This window comes from Myotis yumanensis, unplaced genomic scaffold, assembly GCF_028538775.1.
Source record: "Myotis yumanensis isolate MYYU_CA2020_CCGP unplaced genomic scaffold, mMyoYum1.0.hap1 SCAF_15, whole genome shotgun sequence".
Lineage (NCBI taxonomy): Eukaryota > Metazoa > Chordata > Mammalia > Chiroptera > Vespertilionidae > Myotis > Myotis yumanensis.
In genome coordinates this window covers 2,104,365-2,127,850 of record NW_027223766.1, presented here as the reverse complement: position 1 = coordinate 2,127,850, position 23,486 = coordinate 2,104,365, and the positions used below count along the sequence as shown (strand labels likewise).

Here is a 23,486-nt window from a genome sequence, read left to right as displayed (position 1 = left end):
ATGGGCAAAAACTAAAACCATTTCCCCTAAGAACAGGAACAAGACAGGGATGTCCGCTTTCATCACTCTTATTCAACATAGTACTGGAAGTCATAGCCACAGCCATCAGACAAGAAGAAGAGGTAAAAAGCATCCAAATTGGAAAGGAGTAAGGAAATCTGTCATTATTTGCAGATGACATGATATTGTACAGAGCAAAACCTAAAGACTCCACCAAAAAACTACTAGACTTAATAAATAAATTTGGCAATGTAGCAGGATACAAAATCAACACCCAAAAATCAATAGCTTTTTTATACACCAATAATGAGTTCTCAGAAAGAGAAACTAAACAAAAAATCCTATTTACCATTGCAACAATAATAATAAAATACCGAGGAATAAACTTAACCAAGGAGGCAAAAGACCTGTACTCAGAAAACTATAAGACTTTGAAAAGAGAGATAGAAGATGACATAAACAAGTGGAAGAATATACAGTGGGGCCTTGACTTATGAGTTTAATTCGTTCCGTGACTGAGCTCGTAACTCAAATTACTCATATGTGAAATCATAAAGTGAACAAGTGAGACACGTGATGCTGGGCTGATGTTGTGGCGTTCACTGTGACGTTCGCTGCGCCAACTAGCGGTGAGGTATCTAAAGCTGGCTCGTAACCCGCATTTTAGCTCGCAACTCAAAGCAAAAAATCGGCCGAGAGACGGCTCGTATCTCGAAAAACTCATTAGTCGGGACATTCGTAAGTCAAGGCCCCACTGTACCATGCTCGTGGCTTGGTAGAATCAACATCATTAAAATATCCATACTACCCAAGGCAATCTAGAGCTTCAATGCAATCCCTATTAAAATACCAACAGCATATTTCATAGATTTAGAACAAATACTCCAAAAATTTATATGGAATCAAAAAAGACCCTGTATAGCTGCAGCAATCCTGAGGGAAAATAAAACAAAGTTGGAGAAATTACAATAATGATTTACAGTTATACTACAAAGCCACCATAATCAAAACAGCCTGGTACTGGCACAAGAATAGGCATATAGATCAATAGAACAGAACATAGACCCCAGAAATCCACACAAGCCATTATGCTCAATTAATATTTAAAAAAGGAGGCAAGAGCATACAATGGAGTCAAGACAGTATCTTCAATAAATTGTGTTGGGAAAATTGGACAGAAACATGCAAAAAAATGAAACTAGGCCACCAACTTACACCATACACAAAAATAAACTCAAAATGGATAAAAGACTTAAATGTAAGTTGAGAAACCATAAAAATTTTAGAAAAATCCATAGGCAGCAAATCTAGGACATCACTCATAGCAATATGTTTACAGATACATATCCCAGGGCAAAGCACACTAAGGAGAGAATAAACAAATGGGATTACATCAAAATAAAAAGCTTCTGCACAGCAAAAGACACCATCAACACAGTGAAAAGGGAGCCCACTCTATGGGAGAACATATTTGCCAATGATACATCCAATAAAGGGTTAATATCCAAAATATATAAGGAACTCATACAACTTAACAAAAGTAAGACAAACAATCCAATTAAAAAATGGGCAAAGGACCTAAATAGATACTTCTCCAAAGTGGACATACAGATGGCCAAAGGACATAAGAGAAAATGTTCAAAGTTACTAATCATCCAAGAGATGCAAATTAAAATGACAATGAGGTATCACCTCACATCTGTCAGAATGGCTAACATCAACAAATCAACAATCGACAAGTGCTGGCGAGGATGTGGTGAGAAGGGAGCCCTAGGACTCCCACTGCTGGTGGGAATGCAGACTGGTGCAGCCATTATGGAAAACAGTATGGACTTTCCTCAAAAAAATTAAATATGGAACTGCCATTTGATCCAGTGAACTCACTTCTAGGAATATATCCTAAGAGACCCAAAACACCAATCAGAAGAATGTATGCACCCCTATGTTCGCAGCAGCACAATTTAAGATCTGGAAAGTGCCCATCAGTAGATGAGTGGATGAAAAAGTTGTGGTACATTTACTAGTTCACCATGGAATACTGTGCAGCAGTAAAACGGAAGGATCTCTTACCCTCTGAGACAGCATGGAGGGACCTAGAGAGTATCCTGCTAAATGAGACCAGATGATCTCACTCAGATGTGAAATCTAATTAGCAAAATAAACTGATGAACAGAGAGAATCCAGAAACGTGGAAGCCTGGAACAGACTGTGGACTCTCAGAGGAAAGACGGGGGAGGATGGGTGGGTGTAAGGTAATTAGCCAAAGACCTTATATGTATATATGCATAACCCATGGGCACGGCCAATTAGGTGGTGAGAGCCTGGGGCAGGGTGCAGGGGTGGGCTGGAGGGTGTTAATGGGGGAAAAGGGGCACATATGTAATACTTTCAACAATGAAGATTAAAAAAATAAATAAATGAAGAGTATTCCAAGATAAAAGAGAAAGAGAGAAGCAATGACCTGCTTGCACATAATTTGCAGACCTTCTGTCTAGACCCCTGACTCGGCCCAGGAAGGACCTGCTAGCTACCTTGGATACTCATCAGCGCGTTCAGTGTCCCAGAAACATCGCCTTTTGAGTCTCCCCCAAAAATCAAGAGCCACACACAAGTGGATCTGTGCTTTTCAAATCTGTTTTAACCCTGTGAGAATGCTTACCACTGAGATATTGCAGTTGACGAGCTAACAAATGCACACAAAATTAAGGAACTTAAATGACGCCACTAAGACTGCAAGCAGCCCCTCCTGGCGCTGAGAAGTGGAAGCGGGAAGTGCATGCGCCAGTTTAGCGCAGCACATCCTCTCTGCAGGCAATGAGTGCCAGGAACTGAACAGCCCTGCGGCATCGACGCCCTCCCGTGGCCATGGCCAAGGTTCCCGTGAGGGAGCTGGGGTTATAGTCGACATGTGTAATAGTCCTTTCCCTTCATCATATTCTGCATTCTAGACTGAACCCATAAATAAAAGCAACTGCACTGCACTAGAAGTTCACTAGGGTTACATGTGAGTCAGCGTAGCCGTCTGTTAACGCTCACGCCCTTGTTCGTTAACTTTCATTCTTAGTAGTTATAGGCCTTTGAGGTCATTTCATTATGTCCAACCAGCAAGGGTATTTGCTGCAACTTCAAAAGGCATTGTCTATGAAATATCTAACAGCAGCATCGCAACCCGGGAGACAACCTGTGTGTCTGCCCCAAAGTCCCAGTATCTTAGAAGAAAATCTTATATTTCTCGCTGTTTTTATTGGTTACATTCATTTATCACATATTTTTACCTGAGCTTAAACCCTGAACTTGATCAGAGCTTTGCTATGATGACAGGTTTCGATGAAGCTCAGTGAGAAATTCCTCCTGATCTGTCTATCAGGCATCTTGGGTTACAGCCAACAACACCTGATGGATTGAAGCCTTTTGCCAACAGGTCAAACTGTTTCCCTAGTATTTCTCTCTCAGATATACCAAGAGCACCATTTCAAAGAAGCAGGAACAGCAGGAATTCTGGACTCCTCGGCAGGGTTAAGCAAACAGAAGCAGTGATTTAAAAAATACAACCCATTTTTATACTTTAAAAAATAACTCAAATAAATTAATTTCTTAAAAAGTATAGAAGTCCTGCAGGTGGCTGGGCTGGTTAGAGCATCACCTGAGAGTCCACGGCAGTAGGTTCAATCTACAGTCAGAAGCAACCAAAGTCCGCGCCAATAAGTGGAGCGAGGAGCTGGTCTCGCTCTACCTCCTCCTTTCCTCTCCCTAAAGTCTATACATTCAAAGCAACAACAACGCAGAAGCAGCGGTACCCACCGTAGATCTTCTGGATGCCCTGCAGGTCGTCGCTGGGGAGCTGGAAGCTGTCGGTCTCCATGTACTGGTAGAACGGGGCCATGATGGCCGTGGGGTCGTTGGAGTGCTCCAGGCCCAGCGCGTGGCCCAGCTCGTGCACGGCCACGAGGAACAGGTCGTTTCCTGTGCGGCGAGAAGACAAGGCTGACTGAGGAGCACCCAGAGCAGAGCCGGGCGGACACTCGAGTCCTCCACACGCACCCAAGAGCAATGGGGGCATTGTGACCTCAACTTGCTTTCTCCCTGGACGTCCTGCCTGTGCTGGTTCACAGGGGGTGGGGAGGGGACTGCGCAGGACGCCACATGCATGCAGGCACGGGGAGGGATGGACAAGGAAGGAGAGCTGAAGAAAGCGCAGCAGCGTCAGAAATGGCTGCTCCTGCGTAGGGAGGTCGGGCTCTGTCTGCCTGAACAGCCTGCGACGCAGGAGCCCTTTGGTGAGCCCCCTGGACGCGGTTCTAACAGACACAAGCGAGCAGGGCAGCCGCGCCCGTGGCAGCAGAGGAGAAAGGGAGGCTCCTGGACAGGCTGCCCTGTGCCCAGTCACCCTTGTGTTTATGGAGCTGCAACTAGAACTAGGGTCATTATTGATGTATTTTTCCTGCTTACATTATTTTTTAAAATTAAAAAAATTCTGTTCCAGTTGACATATAACATTACATTAGTTTCAGGTATAAACACAGTAAACTGACATATAATTTACTAAGTGATAAGCCACTAAGTCTAGTGCCCACCTGGCACTGCGGAGTTCGCACAAGATGACTGAGCATGTTCCTAGGAGAACGCAGGCTGTCATGTGAAGACTTATTCTTCCTCACTGACCTAGAATGTGTGCAGCCTCGCCATCCTGGTAACTACATATGCTCTGTGACTACAAACTCCAATCAATTCATAGAGGAGCTGATTCCATCCTTTAAGTCAGAGCAAATCTCAGCCCAGCCCTGCAGTGCTGAGGGCACAGCAGACTCCACGGCGCAGGCTGCGGGGTGCACTCATCCCTGGTCCATGGCCCCTCGCTGTTCACTGCATGCCTACACGCGCAGGCACTGGCCTAGGCCCCACTGACACAGATGAGAGCACATCATACAGACACCCCTAGCCTCACAAAAGTTACATGCTAATGGGGGAGACTGGAAAGAAACAGGATAGGAAAGTAAGGCGTACAGGTGTTACACAGTGACAAGGATAAGGGGAGACGTACAGGTGTTACACAGTGACAAGGATAAGGGGAGACGTACAGGTGTTACACAGTGACATGATAAAGAGAGATGTACACGTGTTACACAGTGACATGATAAGGGGAGACGTACAAGTGTTACACAGTGACAAGACAGAGAGATGTACAGGTGTTACACAGTGACATGATAAAGGGAGATGTACAGGTGTTACACAGTGACATGATAGAGAGAGACGCACAGGTGTTACACGGTGACATGATAGAGAGAGACGCACAGGTGTTACACGGTGACATGATAGAGAGAGACGTACAGGTGTTACACGGTGACATGATAGAGAGACGTACAGGTGTTACACAGTGACATGATAAGGGGAGACGTACAGGTGTTACATGGTGACATGATAGAGAGACGTACAGGTGTTACACGGTCACATGATAGAGAGACGTACAGGTGTTACACAGTGACATGATAAAGAGAGATGTACAAGTGTTACACAGTGACATGATAAGGGGAGACGTACAGGTGTTACACAGTGACATGATAAAGAGAGATGTACATGTGTTACACAGTGACATGATAAGGGGAGACGTACAGGTGTTACACGGTGACATGATAGAGAGACGTATACACGGTGACATGATAGAGAGAGACGTACAGGTGTTACACAGTGACATGATAAGGGGAGACGTACAGGTGTTACACAGTGACATGATAAAGAGAGATGTATATGTGTTACACAGTGACATGATAAGGGGAGACGTACAGGTGTTACACAGTGACATGATAGAGAGACGTACAGGTGTTACACGGTGACATGATAGAGAGAGACGTACAGGTGTTACACAGTGACATGATAAGGGGAGACGTACACGTGTTACACGGTGACATGATAGAGAGAGACGTACAGGTGTTACACGGTGACATGATAGAGAGACGTACAGGTGTTACACGGTGACATGATAGAGAGAGAGAGACATACACGTGTTACACAGTGACATGATAAGGGGAGACGTACAGGTGTTACACAGTGACATGATAAGGGGAGACGTACAGGTGTTACACGGTGACATGATAGAGAGAGACGTACAGGTGTTACACAGTGACATGATAGAGAGAGAGAGACATACACGTGTTACACAGTGACATGATAAGGGGAGACGTACAGGTGTTACACGGTGACATGATAGAGAGACGTACAGGTGTAACATGGTGACATGATAGAGAGAGACGTACAGGTGTTACACAGTGACATGATAAGGGGTGACGTACACGTGTTACACGGTGACATGATAGAGAGACGTACAGGTGTTACACGGTGACATGATAGAGAGAGAGAGACATACACGTGTTACACAGTGACATGATAAGGGGAGACGTACAGGTGTTACACAGTGACATGATAAGGGGAGACGTACAGGTGTTACACGGTGACATGATAGAGAGAGACGTACAGGTGTTACACGGTGACATGATAGAGAGAGACGTACAGGTGTTACACGGTGACATGATAGAGAGAGACGTACAGGTGTTACACAGTGACATGATAGAGAGACGTACAGGTGTTACACGGTGACATGATAGAGAGAGACATACAGGTGTTACACAGTGACATGATAAGGGGAGACGTACACGTGTTACACGGTGACATGATAGAGAGAGACGTACAGGTGTTACACGGTGACATGATAGAGAGACGTACAGGTGTTACACGGTGACATGATAGAGAGAGAGAGACATACACGTGTTACACAGTGACATGATAAGGGGAGACATACAGGTGTTACACAGTGACATGATAAGGGGAGACGTACAGGTGTTACACGGTGACATGATAGAGAGAGACGTACAGGTGTTACACAGTGACATGATAGAGAGAGAGAGACATACACGTGTTACACAGTGACATGATAAGGGGAGACGTACAGGTGTTACACGGTGACATGATAGAGAGACGTACAGGTGTAACATGGTGACATGATAGAGAGAGACGTACAGGTGTTACACAGTGACATGATAAGGGGTGACGTACACGTGTTACACGGTGACATGATAGAGAGAGACGTACAGGTGTTACACGGTGACATGATAGAGAGACGTACAGGTGTTACACGGTGACATGATAGAGAGAGAGAGACATACACGTGTTACACAGTGACATGATAAGGGGAGACGTACAGGTGTTACACAGTGACATGATAGAGAGAGACGCACAGGTGTTACACGGTGACATGATAGAGAGAGACGTACAGGTGTTACACGGTGACATGATAGAGAGACGTACAGGTGTTACACAGTGACATGATAAGGGGAGACGTACAGGTGTTACATGGTGACATGATAGAGAGACGTACAGGTGTTACACGGTCACATGATAGAGAGACGTACAGGTGTTACACAGTGACATGATAAGGGGAGACGTACAGGTGTTACACGGTGACATGATAGAGAGAGACGTACAGGTGTTACACGGTGACATGATAAGGGGAGACGTACAGGTGTTACACGGTGACATGATAGAGAGAGACGTACAGGTGTTACACAGTGACATGATAGAGAGACGTACAGGTGTTACACGGTGACATGATAGAGAGACGTACAGGTGTTACACAGTGACATGATAAGGGGAGACGTACAGGTGTTACATGGTGACATGATAGAGAGATGTACAGGTGTTACACGGTCACATGATAGAGAGACGTACAGGTGTTACACAGTGACATGATAAGGGGAGACGTACAGGTGTTACACGGTGACATGATAGAGAGAGACGTACAGGTGTTACACGGTGACATGATAGAGAGAGACGTACAGGTGTTACACGGTGACATGATAGAGAGAGACGTACAGGTGTTACACGGTGACATGATAGAGAGAGACGTACAGGTGTTACACAGTGACATGATAGAGAGACGTACAGGTGTTACACGGTGACATGATAGAGAGAGACATACAGGTGTTACACAGTGACATGATAAGGGGAGACGTACACGTGTTACACGGTGACATGATAGAGAGAGACGTACAGGTGTTACTCGGTGACATGATAGAGAGACGTACAGGTGTTACACGGTGACATGATAGAGAGAGAGAGACATACACGTGTTACACAGTGACATGATAAGGGGAGACGTACAGGTGTTACACAGTGACATGATAAGGGGAGACGTACAGGTGTTACACGGTGACATGATAGAGAGACATACAGGTGTTACACGGTGACATGATAGAGAGAGACGTACAGGTGTTACACAGTGACATGATAAGGGGAGACGTACACGTGTTACACGGTGACATGATAGAGAGAGAGAGACATACACGTGTTACACGGTGACATGATAAGGGGAGACGTACAGGTGTTACACAGTGACATGATAAGGGGAGACGTACACGTGTTACACGGTGACATGATAGAGAGAGAGAGACATACACGTGTTACACAGTGACATGATAAGGGGAGACGTACAGGTGTTACATGGTGACATGATAGAGACGTACAGGTGTTACACGGTGACATGATAGAGAGACGTACAGGTGTTACACGGTGACATGATAGAGAGAGACGTACAGGTGTTACACGGTGACATGATAGAGAGAGACGTATAGGTGTTACATGGTCAGATGATAGAGAGACGTACACGTGTTACACGGTGACATGATAGAGAGAGACGTACAGGTGTTACACGGTGACATGATAGAGAGAGACGTACAGGTGTTACATGGTCACATGATAGAGAGACGTACACGTGTTACACGGTGACATGATAAGGGGAGATGTACAGGTGTTACATGGTGACATGATAGAGAGAGACATACACGTGTTACACAGTGACATGATAAGGGGAGACGTACAGGTGTTACACGGTCACATGATAGAGAGACGTACAGGTGTTACACGGTCACATGATAGATAGACGTACAGGTGTTACACGGTGACATGATAAGGGGAGACGTACAGGTGTTACACAGTGACATGATAAGGGGAGACGTACAGGTGTTACACGGTGACATGATAGAGAGAGACCTACAGGTGTTACACGGTGACATGATAGAGAGACGTACAGGTGTTACACGGTGACATGATAGAGAGACGTACAGGTGTTACACAGTGACATGATAGAGAGAGACATACATGTGTTACACAGTGACATGATAAGGGGAGATGTACAGGTGTTACACAGTGACATGATAGAGAGAGACGTACAGGTGTTACACGTTGACATGATAAGGGGAGACGTACACGTGTTACACGGTGACATGATAGAGAGACGTACAGGTGTTACACTGTGACATGATAGAGAGACGTACAGGTGTTACACGGTGACATGATAGAGAGACGTACAGGTGTTACACGGTGACATGATAGAGAGACGTACAGGTGTCACACGGTGACATGATAGAGAGACGTACAGGTGTTACACGGTGACATGATAAGGGGAGATGTACAGGTGTTACACGGTGACATGATAAGGGGAGATGTACAGGTGTTACACGGTGACATGATAAGGGGAGATGTACAGGTGTTACACAGTGACATGATAGAGAGACGTACAGGTGTTACATGGTGACATGATAGAGAGACGTACAGGTGTTACACAGTGACATGATAGAGAGACGTACAGGTGTTACACAGTGACATGATAAGGGGAGACGTACAGGTGTTACACGGTGACATGATAAGGGGAGACGTACACGTGTTACACGGTGACATGATAGAGAGACGCACAGGTGTTACACGGTGACAGGATAGAGAGGTACAGGTGTTACACAATGACATAATAAGGAGAGATGTACAGGTGTTACACAGTGACATGATAAGGGGAGATGTACAGGTGTTACACGGTGACATGATAGAGACGTACAGGTGTTACACTGTGACATGATAGAGAGACGTACAGGTGTTACACGGTGACATGATAGAGAGACGTACAGGTGTTACACGGTGACATGATAGAGAGACGTACAGGTGTCACACGGTGACATGATAGAGAGACGTACAGGTGTTACACGGTGACATGATAGAGAGACGTACAGGTGTTACACGGTGACATGATAGAGAGACGTACAGGTGTTACATGGTGACATGATAAGGGGAGACAGGCAGAGGCCGGGAAGCTGGAGGGCACATGGAGCCAGGACACGCAGACCTTTGGACAATGGTAACAGATAGCTTCTAGTCTGAGTGGTGGGGCCCTGCACGCTCTGAGCAGAGCGGGGACCCGCTGGAACAGACAGTGACCAGGACTCTGTGGGACCCTTGGAAACCAGAAGCAGGGTGTGCCAACCTGGGACGTTGGCGCCAAGATGCGGGTGACCTGGCCTGAAGCAGGAGTGGCGGAGGCCGAGGGAAGCAGTGACATCCTGGGTGTATTTGGAAAGGAGGATGACAGGGCTGCTTAGAGAACAGAGTGCAGGTGCGAGGAGAGAAAACGGGAAACAGCCCAGGCGAACTGCGCCTGTGTGTTCGTGTGCGTGTGCGCACATGTGTTTGTGTGTGTGCGTGCGCATGTATGTGTGCGTGTGTGCATGTGTGTGCACATGTGTTTGTGTGTCCGCGCACGTGTGCATGTGTGCACATGTGTTTGTGTGTGCGTGTATGTGTGTGTGCGTGTGTGCACATGTGTTTGTGTGTGTGTGTGCGTGGGTGTATGTGTGTGTGCGTGGGTGTGTGTGCATGTGCGTGTTGGTTTGCTTGGTGAGGGTGAGCGTGGGCAGCATCACCAGCAGCTCATCCGAGTGTTCAGTCCGAGACGCCGTGGGAGTGGGTTCTGACGACATTACAAGGAAAGGCACTTCCTGAGACTCAGCGCTCATGATCTTTATTCCCATGGAATCGAACGTCTGGCCCCTTCCCTCCGTCTGCTATGAAGAGACCAGCCTGTCTCGGGCAGGGCCGGATTAGGCCACGGCCACTGCCTCTGCTCCACGGGAAAGCCCGTCTAGCCCAGCTCGGTGGCTTAGCGGTGCTCCCGCTGCTGTGCATGGCGTGTGGGGTCTGCCGGGCCGGAGACATGCAGCTGCTACACCACAGGGCTGTGGAGGCGCACAGGCGAGTGCGGTCACAGAGCCAGAGTGCAGGGAGCGGGAGCGAAGAGAGGGGCTTCACTGATGAGCCCTGCTTGCCCTCTCCGATCAATTCTTTTTTCCAAGTTAGACTGACAGCAGCACCTTCCCCGCCTCACCCCGACTTCACGTCATGCACCCCTTGTGCTTTTTTCCTGTTATGAACATTAATACACCGTCTAATTATGTTGATAACAGCTCCACCTCTGACAGGAAGGAGGCAGCATGCAAGGGCCCAGTCTGGTTGGTGGTGGGAGCCCTGGTGGGCCCTTAAGACTCTTCTGAGGCTTCACTGTACTGAGACAGGAGGTCCTGACTGAGAGGAGACGACGGAGGCAGGAGCGAGGAGAGGCCAGGCTGGCGCACAGGGTGCACAGGCTGCGGAGAGCTGTCACTGCACTGGTGCTCAGGGACCAAAGGGAGAGGGCATCGCTGTGCGGAGGTCTCTCCCAGCCTCAGCCCAGGGTGTGTGTGCGACGTTGGGTGACAACTTCACCAGTTTTGGTATCAAGGTGAACAGGAAAGGGAGCGAGAAGAAAGGGGCTGTGGGTATGTGAGGGAGTGACTGCTCGCCGTGCATGTATGTCCCACAAGGCAGGAAGCAATAACACTGTGGGGCGAGGTAAGTGATGAAATCTATTTAAGACCAACTCCCACATTCTGACGTCCAAGGATATTTGTATCACGGATCAAGGGAGTGAGCGGGACAGACGCTCAGCGGTGGTCAGAGCAGAGCCTGGGAACGGAGACTGGTTAGACTCTAACCGTTAGAGCAATGCCAGGGGTTCCAGGTGAGGATGCCCGGCACCCAGAGGCCAGCTCCAGATGAGCATCAGCATCACCGAAAGGAGATCCTGAAAGGATGTAAGGGGCTGGGGTTAAGGCTGTGCTCCCTCTGCCTGCCAGGGAAGCCCTCATTCCTCAGCGAGGCAACCGGGCCCTCCTCGGGCCAGCCTCCTCCCAAGGCCACCTCCACCTCCGTCCAGCACAGGGCATGTGCTTTTCAGTGCGCAGGCCTCTGAGCTGTCTTCCTGGGGGGACCCCCTTCGGTGTGCTGGAGGCAGAAGGAGCAGGCGATGAGATGCACCAACGCCCCCCTCTCTGCGGAGCCTCCTGGGTGCGTGGCCCGCGCGGCGTTGGCCCACCGCTCCTTCAGCAGCCCCTGCTCTCAGCACTTGGCGCTGACTGCATCCATTCTTCAGCAAATCTTCCCCATCTACACTGAGTTCTTTAAAGACCGAAATGCTGCAGTAACCAAGGCCAGAGTGCTCACGCAGACCTGCCGGCCCCGAGCGAGGGTCCATCCCCACGAGGGAACGAGCGGGCAGTTTCTGGGGGGAGTGCTCCTCAGCGTTTGAGCGCTGCAGGGTAGGATGCAATTTCCACCTGGACACGGGGCAGGACTCCTCCCCCAGCTCTGCTGAGGTGTAATTGACAAGTAAATCGGTACCACATTAAAAATGCACAGAGTGGGGATTTAATACACATGTGCTTGGAACGGATTCCCTTTACGGAGCGAATGAACACACCCGTCACCTCGCACATCCACTTTCGTGAGAACCTCGTTTCTGCTCACGTTTCAATTACAGGACAGTGTGATCACAGCAGCCACTAGGTTTTTCCCCAGGTCCCAGGCCTTCCCGTCCACAGCTGAATGCGTGGCCCCTTCGCCAGCCTCTTCCTCCCACCCACCCAGGGTCTCTGACTCTCTCTCGTGCAGAGGACTGGAATGGAAAAGCAGGATGAGAGACTGAAGAGGCAGCTGCTCTCACTTGGCTTCAGACAACGAACTACAGTGCCTGACACGTGTCGGCAAATACCTGTGGTCACAGGTAATACAGGGGACCCGTCCGGAGGAAATGCCTGGGGGGCGAGAACCGTTTGCTTTCACTGACTGTTGTGGAGGCGCTATCACGGGGATGGTCAAAGGTCAGGCAGGGGAAATGAAAAGGCACAGGACTGGCCGGCCGCCGTGGCTCAGTGGTTGAGCATCGACCTATGAACCAGGAGGTCACGGTTTGACTTCTGGTCAGGGCACATGCCTGGGTTTCGGGCTCGATCCCCCGGGGGGGGGGGGGGGGGGCGGGTATAGGAGGCAGCAATCAATGATTCTCTCTCATCATTGATCTTGCTATCTCCCTCTCCTTCTCCCTTCCTCTCTGGAATCAATAAAAATATATTTGCATTTACTGGAAAACAGGAATTTTTTTTCTAAAGATGCTACTCTGAATAAGAAACCAATGCAATGTGGCTACTGGGATCACACAGTGAGCGTGTTACAGTCACAGACGGAGACACACACATGAGGAAGGAGGGGCACTTAGGAAGGTGGGGAACGAGGCGTGTGTGCACGCGTGCAATATGGGAGCAGACCTCAGGCGTGTCCACAGGCATGCGCAGCTGAGAAGGCGGCGGGAGAAAAGGAGCCACCGGCGTTTTTGGATGTAGAATACAGAACACAGACTCAGCATGAGCACCTTTGGGATTTCAAACCAGATGCCTTTGCTAAGATACACATCTGACATCACAAGACATTAGGGACAGAGCTGCCCGCCAGGCAGCCAGGGAGTGTGGCTGCAGGTGCTCCCGTGGGCTCAGGTCAGGGCCCTCCTCCACCAGGCACACCGAGGACCAGACACGGATCTCAAGCAGCCGAGGACCCACCAGGGACCTGAGCACAGACCGGGGCTCCCGGGACCAGGAAGAGCCCGGTGACACCTGAGCTCAGTGCTGGCTCCGAAATACCTGTGGGCACTCTTGCCTGCTTTTGGCCACAGATGCAACTTCCTGGTCAGAGCCCCAGGGCCCTGTACAGGGTTACACCTTGTTTTTATTCTTCACCTGCACAACCTCCTGCCTGTGCACCCGCTCCCGCCCCAGCAAACAGGTGCGTGAAGCCTGGCTCTGGGTCGGCCTCAGGACCCCTGCATGGTTCTCACAGGAAGACAGTCTCTGAGTCACATGTGGTTTGTATATTTGACCAATAAGAGAACCAACAAGTGAAACAAGTACCCGCAGCCGGTCCTGCATTTCAGGGACCTGCTCCCCTCAGGTCCAGCCAGTTCTCCGTCCACCCGGGTCGCAGGGCGGGCGCTGCTCGTCTAAGGAAAAGCGAGGCTGCAGGGCACTGAGAGATCAACAGGAACCGCCGCTCGCCACGGCACTGTAATCAGAAGCCCTGGCCGAGAGTTCCAAGTGTCACTCTCCAGATGACTGGCAGGCATGTAACTAACCCTGCACCACAGTGTAAAGGGAACATTGTTAAAGAAAGTGCCGCCCTGTGACTTGAATTCCACTAGAAACAGAAGTTGCTGTCGAGTGATGAGCTTTAGAGAATTAAAAAGCGCCAGACCGCTTTCCTCGGGTGAGGGTCACAATGGCTCCCGGGGCTTAGCACTGCGCCCCAGGTCGCGGTTCTGCGCACGCTGACGGGGGCACCCAGGCCAGGGTCAGTCTCTGGCTCCTACGGGAGGCCACTGCTGCCCACACCCGGGTGGGCTGGCAGCTCACTGACATCTCTGATCTCCGGGTCTCTGTGTGCCCCACAGTCTCAGAACCCCAGCTGCATCCGATGAACGATCACGCATTCACTATCACTTTCGTGTCATCATTACGTCTATGTTCATCCAATGTTCCTTCGCCATCCACGCATTTCACATGCTGTGCCCTGGGAGGACCACATACCCCAAGTATAAAAAAATGATGACGCAGCGAGGCCGGAGTGGCTCAGTCGGTTGGAACGTTGTCCTATGTGCTGAAGGGTTGCTGGTTTGATCCCGGGTCAGGGCATGTACCTGGGTTGTGGTTTGATCCCTGGTTGGGAGCGCACAGAAGGCAACCAGTCAATGTTTCGCTCTCTCTCCCTTCCTCTCTCTAAGCATGTCCTTGGGTGAAGATTAAAAACAATGACTATCAATATTCATACATAAGAACTGTTATAAATAATTCTAACGTGTGTGATCCCATGAACCTGCCCAAACACTGGCTCTCAGGGGCCCCACCCACTCGGTCTGCTTTCTCTCGCCTCATTCCTCGGCTCCCTCGTCCCTCTCAGCTCACTGCCAACCTGAGTTTTGAATTTCTCATTTCCTTGCTAATATCTTGACATTTTCTGGCATTAAAATATAAGGAAATCAAATACCCATCTAATCGGTCTTCCAAAAATCATTAAGTTTTTTCAAAGGTGTACAGCCACGGAACATTTCATAAGCACTTGGAATGGGTCAGCACGACGCACACGCCCGGCCTGCACGCGAGGAAGGGGAAGCTCTGGGTCATGGAGACCCGAGCACCTGTGTGCTTCCTTCAGGCTCTGGTTTGATCAAAAAGCCCATATTAGTGACGTCAGGAGGGCTAAAAGCACACATGCCTGCGGCACGGACAAGCCAGAGGCGCCTGTGCCGGCGGCCACGGCCTATTTTGGAACATACGCCGGGTCCTGCAAAAGGCTGGGTGTCGCTAAGCCTCTTCCTCGTCTACTCTCTAAGTCTGCCGTTAGGATGGGGAAGCCAAACTGGGGGATAAGAATGAAAGAAAAAGAAAATTGGCTTTTATCTGGCCATGATTTATCCAACGTGTTCTGTAATGAAACCTCATTCTTTTAATCCTCACAGAGGGTATTTCTATTGATTTTGAGAGAGAGAGGAAGGGTGAGAGAAACATCGGGCGGTGGCCTCCGTGTGCACCCTGACCGGGATGGAACCCATCACCCAGGTCTGGGCCCTGCCTGGGAATCCACCCCGCACCCTTTTGGTTACAGGACAACGCCCAGCAACGGAGCCCCCTGCCAGGCGAAGTCTTCTTTCTTAATGAGGGAACAGAAATGAACACGCTGGATACCCACCTGCCCAGAAGGGAATTCTCACAGGACCCCTTGAGGTGATGGGGTTACCCCCAAACAGCAACCGAAGAAACAAAGGTTGGAGAAAGAACTTAATGAGCTGGGAAGTGGCACTGCACCTCGGAACCCAGGTCTGTTTGAACCCGAAGCCCCGTTTCTGTGCTGAATATGACCCTCCATGAATTACTACCTGCCACCCCCGCAAAACACAGACTTGTCTGGAGTAAGCGTCATCGCCCAAACCGAGGCGGGAGACGTCATGTGGGCTCACGGCACAGGGAGGCGCAGGCGCAATGCTGACTCCGAAAAGACGGCACGCCCCGCGACCGTTGCTCAGGAGCTTTATTTCCATGGCTTTCATGACAAGCAGTAAAATGTACCGTCCATGCACGTCCAGCTGGGAACAAAAGCCATCACAAGAGGCAAAGGGTCCCGGGAGCCCAGCCACATCCGCCCGAGGCACCTGCCGTCAGGTCACCTGGGGCGTGTGAAACCTCACCACCACGACACCCCAAAGGGTCCCTACTAACTACAGTGCGGTCACCTGGGGCGTGTGAAACCTCACCATTGCGACACCCCAATGGGGTCCCTACTAAGGACAGTGCAGTCACCTGCTACAAACTGCCCTCCGTGACCAGGCCCCCCTTCCCCGTCCTCCCAGGGACACCTTCCCTGCAGCTCTCCTTTCCCACCCGGCTCACTGCCTGCCCTCGGCCACGCTCCTGCAAACCCCTGCCACACAGCTGCAGGCACGCCCTCCGCTTCCCTTCCGGCTGCTACGGGGCAGTGCCCCTTGTTGTGGCCCCGCCGCCCGCTCAGTGCCTGCCAGGAAGAAGGAGTTCGACAGGAGTGACCCCTTTGTCCCAGCCCATCACTTCCTGGGCAGGCACTTACTCAGGGACCGATTCGCAGAAGCACCCAGACCTTTCACAGCCTTCCCCAGGCCATGCTGCTCTGCCTCCTGGCTTCCTCGCAGGCGGCTGCTCCTACACAACCTGCCTCCAGCCGCGGAGGCAGGCATCTGCACGTCCCCCACGTCAGCCACACCCTCAGTTTTCAAAAAGTAGAAAATGAAAGATTGTCTATGTCTGTAAGAGTGAGTGTCAATACTTGAAAGCCCTAAAATATGTTTTTTTAGAGTTGCTTTTTGTAAAAAACTTCAAGAATGACATTCTAGTTATTCACTGCTACCAGGGCTGAGCGAGGTGTCTCCTTTGAGGCTGGGGTGTGCCTCCGGGAGGCCTGAGGCCAGAGTGCCCTCCAGCGAGGCTCACTGGCAAACTTGTGCTGGTGACTGGAGAAGTCCCTCCTCCTGGCTCTCCATACGGCCTGGGCTTCTACAGAACAGAGTGATGGGGCTCTAAGGCAAATATCTTGAGGAGGAGAGAGAGAGAGAGAGAGAGAGAGAGAGAGAGAGAGAGAGAGAGAGAGAGAGAAAGATATCCAATCGTGAGTTCTTTGCATGACCCAACAGCACCACCACATTCTACTCATTAGAAGCGATTAATTCAGTGCCCCACAGCCACTAGAAAGGAATCACACAGCTACAAAGGGACAGTGTCTGAGTGGTGTGTGGACACATGTTAAAAGCACCGACGCTAACACGTGCCTTAGTTGAACTCAAACTGTAATTTATTCAATTACGGAAACCAGGAAGATAAAATTAATCTGGTTGCCACTGTTGCTGTGAATAAAATTCCACTGACTTGATTTTTTTGGTAAGATACTGAAATATAACGAAGTTCTTTGTAATTTACACTAATAAAAGACAAAGATGCTAATTGACTGTACCTTTGCTATTCCCTAAGCCACGCCCACCAGCCAATCAGAGCGACTATATGCAAATTAACCCAACCAAGATGGCGGCCGGCAGCCATGGAGCTGGAGCAAGCAGGAGGCTTGGTTGCCCAGGCAATGGAGGAAGCCAAGCTTCCCGCCAGCCCTGAGCCGGCTGAGGCCTCCGCTCATGGCAACAAAGTTTCAATGATAGAAGACAAATAAATCCCAGATACCCGCTTCCAGCCAGCCTCCACTGGGAGCTTGGGTGGCTGGGGGTTGTGGCCAGTCTGCAAACAGCCATCAGTCCCTCACCCAGGCTGGCCAGGCCCTCCTATATAATAAAAGGGTAATATGCAAATTGACCCTAACAGCAGAATGACTGGGAATGACTGGTCACTATGACACACACTGACCACTAGGGGGCAGACGCTCAATACAGGAACTGCCCTCTGGTGGTCAGGGCGCTCTCACATGGGAGGAGCTCTGCTCAGCCACAAGCCAGGCTGATGGCTGCCAGTACAGTGGTGGTGGTGGGAGCCTCTCCAGCCTCCTCAGCAGCGCTAAGGATGTCCGACTGCAGTTAGGCCTGCTCCCTGCTGGCAAGTGGACATCCCCCAAGGGCTCCGGGCTGTCAGAGGGATGTCTGACTGCCAGCTTAGGCCCGATCCCCCAGGAAGCGGGCCTAAGCCAGTAGGTGGTCATCCCCTGAGGGGTCCCAGACTGTGAGAGGGCACAGGCCGGGCTGAGGGACCCCCCCAAGTGCACAAATTTTTGTGGACTGGGCCTCTAGTCTATATAAATATAAAAGCCAAAGTGACCATTACGACCAAATGACTGTAACAACCGGAATGACCAGTCAACCAGTCGCTATGACATGCACTGACCACCAGGGGGCAGACGCTCAATGCAGGTGCTGCCCCTTAGTGGTCAGTGCGCTCCCACGGCCAACCAACATCCCCCAGTCTCTCCTCCCTCCCCCGGCTGGGAAACCTCCCACAGTCCCTCCTCCCATCCGGAAGGCCCCATCCAGCAGCTGGCAGGCCCCGTGGCTGGCAGGCCCTGATCGGGACTGGGCGAGACAGCCCTGATCGGCCCTGATCACCAGCCAGGCCTAGGGACCCCACCCATGCACGAATTTCATGCACTGGGCCTTTAGTATCTATATATATAAAATCCAAGCGACCGAAATGATAGAACAAGTGGAATGACTGTAACAACCGGAACAACCAGTTGCTATGACGCGCACTGCGGCAGCCAACTGGCCCGATCGGGATCCCGAGTGGCCCCCCGTAACCACCGCAGCCCCTCCCCCTGGCCAGTCAGGCCCCCGGATCAGCCCCCCCTCTTTGATTGGGGGTGGGGCTAGCTGGCCAACCGCCCAAGGCCCCTCACCCCTACTGGCCTGGCCCTATCGACCCCTGTCAGGGCAGGCCGGCCGGACCCCACCTGTGCATGAATTTGTGCACTGGGCCTCTAGTTTTATATATTCTTCAAAAGGCTTAATAACCTTACTGAGTGCATTTCCTAACATTTTGATGAGAAGGCACTGCTGCCTGCAAGAACTCAGAAAACCAATTATTTCACATCAAAAACTTTTAAGAAGAAAAGGGATAAAATGCTGCCTGCTAAACCACATTCAGTGTTTGAATAAATTAAAGAACACATTTGCATACTTTAATAGGGAAATTTTTAAACTCTGAAAAGACAAAAGAGTGGATATACCATTTGAAAAGTCATCAAAGTTAAATACCGCATAGCCTGGATAGAGGGGCCCGGGCCTGGGCGAGGCTTCAGAGCCGTGGGGCTGCCCCAGCAGAGCCCACCAGCCTAGCGGCTAGTGCTGAGGTCCCGAGCCCTGCCCCCAATGAGCGTGTCCTCATGTGTACACAGGCTGACCATCTCCATAGTCGCTTTAACATTCCCCTCTTCCTATGTCACTTGGCCAAAATTATACTTTTCCTTCAATTCTTAATTCAGATGCCTTTTTTTTGCATGAAAACTTCCTGACAGGTAAGATTCAATTTGGCTTCCGTACTCTTTGCAAGACCCATTTCTGATGATGGATCCTAGTTATGTGCTATTTGATACATGGAAGACAACATTACTAGCATCTATGCAAATTATGAAGCATGATACTAACATAGTCCTAAAAACCACCTCCCTTTGGGAACCCCGCCCTCCCCTGCCCCATCTCCTGGCACGCTGGTCCCTATCCCGTGCCCCACCTCCTGCGGCTGGTCATCACCCTGCAGCTGTGACATTCCCCCTTGCTGTGAGAGGCATTTCCACGGCTGTCTCTTTTATTGCCCTTGTTTTTGAACCTCAGAACAAATGGAATCACAGTATGTCTTGTCTCCTGTAACTTTCCTTATTCACTCATCTTTCTCTCAGAACCGTCTATGTTGTTGCTGGTAGCAGTCGTGACACATTTTCCTGCCATTCGGCGTTCCACGTGTTCCTGTAAACTCTCGGTATATATTAACCTCCTAACACAGGCCTGTGGGTGGTTCTGCTTCCTTTGCTGTTGGAAACAATGCTGGTGTGAAAAGACTCTGCTGGTGAACAAGGGCACGACTCTGGTCAGACGACCAACGCGTCAGAAATGAAACCCGCGAATCCTGGGCTCTGCCCCTCGTCCCCCAGGGCACACACGTGCTAGACAGTGGGATTTTGTTTTTAGGAACTTTGCTTTGGAACTGGCCCATTCAGTCTGTTTACATTCATGGAGGTTAATGATCTGTTTGGAATTTTAAAATTATTTTATTCTGATCTTTTTAATTTGTTCTGTTTTATACCATTATTTTTCTTTTCTTGACATTTTAAATGTATACTCTCCTTAAAACGTTTTTTTTATTGGTTATCCTTAAAGATTGACTATGTCCACTTGAAAACATGTAAGATTTATTCCTTACCCTGACTGTTAAACAATATAAGACTTTTAGAATAATGTAATGCTGTCCATTCCTTCCCTGGTTTACCTGTTATTACTGTAAAAGGAACTTCTGTCTCTTTTTAACTGCACAGATTATACATTATTATCTTACTAGAGGCCTGGTGCACAAATTCATGCACCAGTGGGGTTCCTCGGTCTGGCCTGGGGGATCAGGCCGAAACTGGCTCTCCAACATTCCCTGAGGGGTCCCAGATTGCGAGAGGGCACAGGCCAGACCGAGGAATCCCACCAGTGCACAATCGGGGCCGGGGAGGGATGCGGGAGGTTGGCCAGCTGGGGAGGGCTCCAGGGTGTGTCCGCCCCATCTCGCTCAGTCCCAATTGGCAGGACCCCAGCAGCAAGCTAACCTACTGGTCAGAGAGTTTGCCTCCTGGTGGTCAGTGCATGTCATAGTGAGCAGTTGAGTGGCCTTAGAATATCATTAGCATATTACGCTTTGATTGGTTGAATGAATGACTGGACGACGACCAGACACTTAGCATATTAGGATTTTATTATATAGGATGGATAGAACATTCATTAATTTCTTTGATCAAAATTCTTCCTTTCATCGAAGATTATTCTTACAGGCTCCTTCTCATCCTGTACTACTTGTCTTAGAAAGCCTCTTATACATGTTAAACGAATGATCAGTTTTCTCATTTTTTATTCTTTTTATCCTAATCCTTGAACAACAGTTTTGTCTGGTAATTCTAGTTGTTTTCTCTTAGCACTGCCTTCTGGCTTCTGTGTTGTTTGGTAGTTTCCTGTGTGGCTGTAGATGAAAGGTCATCCTTGATCTTTATCTTTCCTTATCTGTCTTACCTGCCAGCTCACCCATTCAACATTCATGGGGTCCCCAGGAGTCAGAGCCAACTCGGGGGCACATGACAACCAGCATGTGTTCATATTTATTCATGAATCTGATTGCATTAATTAATTTTACAATGAATGCAGTAACTCTTTTGAACTGCATACTACTGGTCTGAATTTAGAATGAGGCATTTTTGCTCTTCTGTGGTGGCTTATCTCTGTCACTTTAATTTTTCCACCCTCCCCTCCTTGGGGAGAACCCATAATCGCAAGCTGGATTGATCCCCGCGCCTTCTGTTCGTAGTCATTTTACCTTCCCGGCTCTCCTGGAAACACTTGCCTAGCTCTCCTTCCACACGACAGGCTCTGGTGTTGGAGTATAACAGGCTTTCTTTTCCTGCTCCCAGCGAGCCTTTATGGGCATTCTGAGTTGTTTCCAATATTGTTTTCTTGGTTCCCTTGAGAAAATATTTCAGCGATACATTTTTCTCCTAAAAATGGAAGTACTATTCCACTTCCCTGATCCTTTAGGACTGTGTAATGGCTTCATTGCTGTTGTTGTGCTAACTAGGGAAACCTGGGCAAGTCACCAAACTTCTGGTGCCTCAATTTCCTTGCAAAATGGAAATAATTGCACTTCCTATTTTATAAGTCTGTTGTGAGTAATGCGCGAGTTAAATATCTAAAATGAATTCACAGAGCACCGGGGACATACCAAAAGCCCCATTACCTCTGGGTCTTCATGTTATTTGCATTTTACTGTTTTCTCCTTTCACAGCTTCGAATGAGAGAGACAACCAGCAGAGAGGCTCTGTCATTGTCTCTGGACTTGCCTCCTTTTCTCCTGCATTTGGTCAAATGACCTTTCAATGAAAAAGGTGGAGAGCGGGCTGAGGGGCCGGGCTCACAGGCCCGCTTCCGGCAGGACACACCGCAGGGCTCACAGCTCTCCAGGGCATCCACTGCTGGCAGCTGCAGTCCACGTGGGCTGCATGGGGCTGTTCCTGCTCCTGCGGACAGGTCTCACCAGCTGGGGAGGAGGGACGCTGTGGCAACTTAAAGTTTCAGCCCTGGCCGGTGGCTCAGCCAGTTAGAACAGCATCCTATGCACCAAAAGGTTGCCAGCCTATCCCTGGTTATTTATGCAATCAGCCAATGAATGCATGAATAAGTGGAACAAAAACTCTCTCTCTCTCTCTCTCTCTCTCTCTCTCTCTCATTCCAGCGGGGCCCCTGCAGGCAGGCTGATGCCCCCACATTGGCCAGCGTCAATTTTCTTTATTCTGTCTCCTGATTCAAATGCGAATCTCTCCCAGACACACCCACACAGACACACCCAGAGGTATTTACCAGGAGCCTGGGCATCCCTTAGCCCAGCCCAGTTACGAGTAAAGGTAACCATCACATGATCACATGGAGGTAGTAGATTTAAGTGCTTGACATCGCAGAGGAAATCCAGATCAACGTCTCTCTTTTCCTGGTGTTTAAACAGACACCATCAGAGCACTCATTGGCAGGGACTTTTCTGACAATAAACACAGCCAAAGGCATGCATTCTTCCTGTCACTAGAACTGCAACACAGTAAAATCAGATCTGCCTCCAGACACTTCTCGGTCACAGTTCTATGCCATGTCCATAGGGAACTTCTGCTGAGAATTACCCATTTGAGATCCCAGGAAGGGGACAGACACCTGTCTGATTAGGAAGAGGCTTTGTGACAAGCCTGTTTACATGGATAGCGCCCTTTAAACTTCATACTGTCGCCAAGGAAACAATAGATAATGACTCGCAGAAGGAATCTTCACATTTCGCCAGAGGTAAAATTTCCATCTCGCATTCAGGCAATGGATACTTTTCAAAAACCACATCACAGTAACATTTCCTACTGGGAATTACTGTGCATGCTTTGCTTAGCCACTCCATAAAATATTTTTTTTAAAAACTCTTTTAGAAAAGGCATTTTTAGTAGGAGTGTGTGTGTGTGTTTATTTATTTATGTTTAATGTAACGATTGCATAATGTACTTAATCTTAATGGGCTTTA

At 49.3% G+C, this 23,486-nt stretch overlaps 1 protein-coding gene across 1 annotated transcript in view; it reads right to left on the bottom strand.

The window, feature by feature from the left end:
* The window catches only part of MMP16 (matrix metallopeptidase 16), a 156,820-nt gene that overhangs the window by 37,735 nt on the left and 95,599 nt on the right, over nucleotides 1-23,486 (bottom strand). Inside the window, exon 5 of the mRNA XM_070391840.1 lies at nucleotides 3,802-3,963. Within this exon, the coding sequence (XP_070247941.1) occupies nucleotides 3,802-3,963 (162 nt within the window). The remainder of the gene's footprint in view (nucleotides 1-3,801; nucleotides 3,964-23,486) is intronic.